The 3,520-nt window shown below is 37.3% G+C and overlaps 2 protein-coding genes across 2 annotated transcripts in view; both read left to right on the top strand.

Moving 5' to 3' along the window:
• The window catches only part of LOC103479638 (desmocollin-1-like), a 14,567-nt gene that overhangs the window by 5,522 nt on the left and 5,525 nt on the right, over nucleotides 1-3,520 (top strand). Inside the window, exons 8-11 of the mRNA XM_008434184.2 lie at nucleotides 2,035-2,220; nucleotides 2,344-2,591; nucleotides 2,753-2,926; nucleotides 3,101-3,177. Of these exons, the coding sequence (XP_008432406.1) occupies nucleotides 2,035-2,220; nucleotides 2,344-2,591; nucleotides 2,753-2,926; nucleotides 3,101-3,177 (685 nt within the window). The remainder of the gene's footprint in view (nucleotides 1-2,034; nucleotides 2,221-2,343; nucleotides 2,592-2,752; nucleotides 2,927-3,100; nucleotides 3,178-3,520) is intronic.
• Nucleotides 39-1,452, top strand: LOC103479564 (desmocollin-2-like). Its single transcript, XM_008434067.2, has 2 exons — nucleotides 39-234; nucleotides 1,198-1,452. Exons 1-2 carry the CDS (start codon nucleotides 54-56, stop codon nucleotides 1,428-1,430), a joined length of 414 nt encoding a protein of 137 aa, XP_008432289.1. The 5' UTR covers nucleotides 39-53; the 3' UTR covers nucleotides 1,431-1,452.

Here is a 3,520-nt window from a genome sequence, read left to right as displayed (position 1 = left end):
GGTTCCCTAAAATGTTGGTCTCTTGAACAAGAAAGTTCAGACCTCGACAGGTGATGTGGACCAGTGATGCATGCTCTGTATTATTTTCCAGGTATTACAAGGTGTCTGATCCAGGATCATGGGTTGGAGTGAACACCAATACTGGAGAGCTGACGGTTACGAACACCATTGACAGAGAGTCCCCTCTTGTCCAGGATGGGATTTACAACATCACCGTCAAGGCTGTTGATGCCAGTAAGTTGTTGTTCACCATGCAGAAAGCAGTGTGAGAAAAAAAAAATCTGTTTTTATGTTGTTGTTTTTTTTAAAACTATGCCAAAACACCAGCATTTAACTAAAAAGACAATCAGAACCTTCAGTGTTTCTTAGTTCTTTCATGAATGGTATACGGAAACAATGCAAAAGCTGTTTGATTGTATGCCACTTATTTGAACTCTAGTGTGCTACTCCAGCCATTATCCATAGAATATCCAGAGGATGATGGCTGGATAATGACTAACAGAGAAGATCTGAAAAGTCAGGAGCAAGTATGACCAGAGAAAGGGCCAAAAAGTCAGAATTTGTGTGTTTATTTATTTATTTATTTTTTAAAATTCTGTACCTGATAGTTACAAAATGTGAAGCCTCTTTTTATTTTTAAAGTATATATTTGAACTCCAGTGCCCACCAAAAAACAAAAACAAACAAAAACATTTTATTCCTTAAAACAGCTTAGAAAAGAATCCCTACTGAAGTTATTATTATAGATAGTGTGCGAAAGAATTAATGATGGATGTTTGCCAAAACCCAAACGGATTTGGTGGTTTTGAAGATTGCTTGTTATACTCACGTTGTACAGGTTGTTCTTCCTTCTTCCTTCTTCCTTCGGACTCCGTTTTGATGATTGATCCGCATCAGACAAATACTGCTTAGGATTAAAGCCACACCTTTCTACTTGTCTGAACATACCGTCTTTGTTTTACCTGAAAACATCTGTTGAATATACAATCTCTCTATTCCTGGTGAATGACTCAGATGATCTTGCCTGATCTGACTGGTACTTCTTTACCGGTGAAAGTTGTCATCGGTTTCATTGGAGTCATAAAGATAGGGGGTAAAAAAAAGAAATCTCGTGTATGACGTAAGGGTTTTTGTGCAGACATGTTCATGTTTTTTTTTTTTCCATCTGATAACTAATGGAATACTTTGGAATTTCAGCCTCTAAATCAGGAATAGGAACCGTAATCCTTGTGATAGGGGATGAAAATGACAACAAGCCAACAATCCCAAAGGAACTGACGATGTGTAAAAAACCTGATGGCAGCCTGAATTCCCTGGTGGTTGTTGCTGAAGACAATGACGCCACTCCATTTTCCAGCCCCTTCAGCTATTCCATGCCAGCAAAACATGACGGAAATTGGGATGTGTCTTCATACAATGGTTGGTACTAAAGTTGTGTGTTTCAATAGAGTCRGAACAGCAGATGTTTGGGCTGTATACRTGCTCATCAATATAGCACTGATATGGACATTAGCTAAGGTTTCATRATTCTTCATGCTGTAATAGACAGTTTCATCAGGTTAAAAACTAATTTTAAGGAAGTCTGGTAATTAGTTAAAAACTATTACTACTCCCAAGTTAGACATTGAAGCTAGAGACGGCTCGTACATTGCTTCACATGGGTTAAATTCATAACCCATGAGGAGGTACGAGNCCTTTAAGACAAACATCTGCTGCTGGATTGTATTTGAAACAGAAAAAAATTACTACTACTAAAATATAAACAAATTGCAATTATGTTTGATGCTTTGATATATAGAATTCTAACAAAAATATATTGGATGAACCCCTGCTGAACAGCCGTATTTATCAGTTTTGTATGCAAGGACAAAGTATCCAGTCCTTACTATTGCCCCCTGCCACGCAGTGTGCATGGCAGAAAATAGTTGTTTTGGTAGCCTTGTTTATTTTTTGAAAACTTTGCTTTACCTGACTACTAGTAGCCAACTCATGTCTAATTCAAATAAAACATATGKTTTTTTTTTCTTTCTGCAGTATAAAGCTACAGTTCCAGAGAACGAGGGTGACAAACTAATCCTGAGAATTCCCGTGAATGACAAAGATTTAATAAACACACCCAACTGGATTGCCAAATTTGTCATCACGAAAGGAAATGAAAATGGAAATTTCAGAATTGACACTGATCCCAAAACAAATGAGGGGCTTCTTTATGTTGCAAAGGTGGGTTTGATGTCAAACTCATGAATGTCTTAGTACTARTACAATTTATTCATGTTTTTCACAGGAAATCAATTTTTATTTCTAGCTTTKTATTTTCTTCTTATGCCTCTCTCCATTTTCCAGCCCTTAGATTATGAGACGAACAAGAAAGTAATGCTTGAGATTTCGGCCCAGAATCAAGAAAAGCTGGTTGGAGCCAGTTCCAGCTGGATGTCCGTCCCTGTGGAGGTTGCTGTCACCGACATTGACGAAGGCCCGGAATTCCTTCCTCCTACTGTTCGCTACAATGTCCAAGAAAACATACCAAATGGCACAGTGATTGGGACGTACAAAGCTATTGATCCAGAGACCAAGAGMAGTGCTGGCATATTGTAATCATTTTTTATTAATTATTTTAAATAAGGTTTAAGTGAATTGACATGATTACAGCAAATTTATAARGGTTCCCTAAAATGTTGGTCTCTTGAACAAGAAAGTTCAGACCTCGACAGGTGATGTGGACCAGTGATGCATGCTCTGTATTATTTTCCAGGTATTACAAGGTGTCTGATCCAGGATCATGGGTTGGAGTGAACACCAATACTGGAGAGCTGACGGTTACGAACACCATTGACAGAGAGTCCCCTCTTGTCCAGGATGGGATTTACAACATCACCGTCAAGGCTGTTGATGCCAGTAAGTTGTTGTTCACCATGCAGAAAGCAGTGTGAGAAAAAAAAAATCTGTTTTTATGTTGTTGTTTTTTTTAAAACTATGCCAAAACACCAGCATTTAACTAAAAAGACAATCAGAACCTTCAGTGTTTCTTAGTTCTTTCATGAATGGTATACGGAAACAATGCAAAAGCTGTTTGATTGTATGCCACTTATTTGAACTCTAGTGTGCTACTCCAGCCATTATCCATAGAATATCCAGAGGATGATGGCTGGATAATGACTAACAGAGAAGATCTGAAAAGTCAGGAGCAAGTATGACCAGAGAAAGGGCCAAAAAGTCAGAATTTGTGTGTTTATTTATTTATTTATTTTTTAAAATTCTGTACCTGATAGTTACAAAATGTGAAGCCTCTTTTTATTTTTAAAGTATATATTTGAACTCCAGTGCCCACCAAAAAACAAAAACAAACAAAAACATTTTATTCCTTAAAACAGCTTAGAAAAGAATCCCTACTGAAGTTATTATTATAGATAGTGTGCGAAAGAATTAATGATGGATGTTTGCCAAAACCCAAACGGATTTGGTGGTTTTGAAGATTGCTTGTTATACTCACGTTGTACAGGTTGTTCTTCCTTCTTCCTTC

The sequence above is a fragment of the Poecilia reticulata genome, linkage group LG17 (assembly GCF_000633615.1).
Source record: "Poecilia reticulata strain Guanapo linkage group LG17, Guppy_female_1.0+MT, whole genome shotgun sequence".
NCBI classification, from domain to species: Eukaryota; Metazoa; Chordata; class Actinopteri; order Cyprinodontiformes; family Poeciliidae; genus Poecilia; species Poecilia reticulata.
The sequence above is the reverse complement of the archived record's forward strand: the minus strand, read 5'-3'. Positions and strand labels throughout refer to the sequence as shown.

What these genes read in the sequence shown, in the direction of transcription:
- LOC103479564 (XM_008434067.2), top strand. Translation starts at nt 54, where the DNA reads ATGTGGACCAGTGATGCATGCTCTGTATTATTTTCCAGGTATTACAAG. An exon ending in CGTCAAGGCTGTTGATGCCA is followed by an intron (nt 235 to 1,197) that starts GTAAGTTGTTGT and finishes TTGGAATTTCAG; the next exon opens with CCTCTAAATCAGGAATAGGA.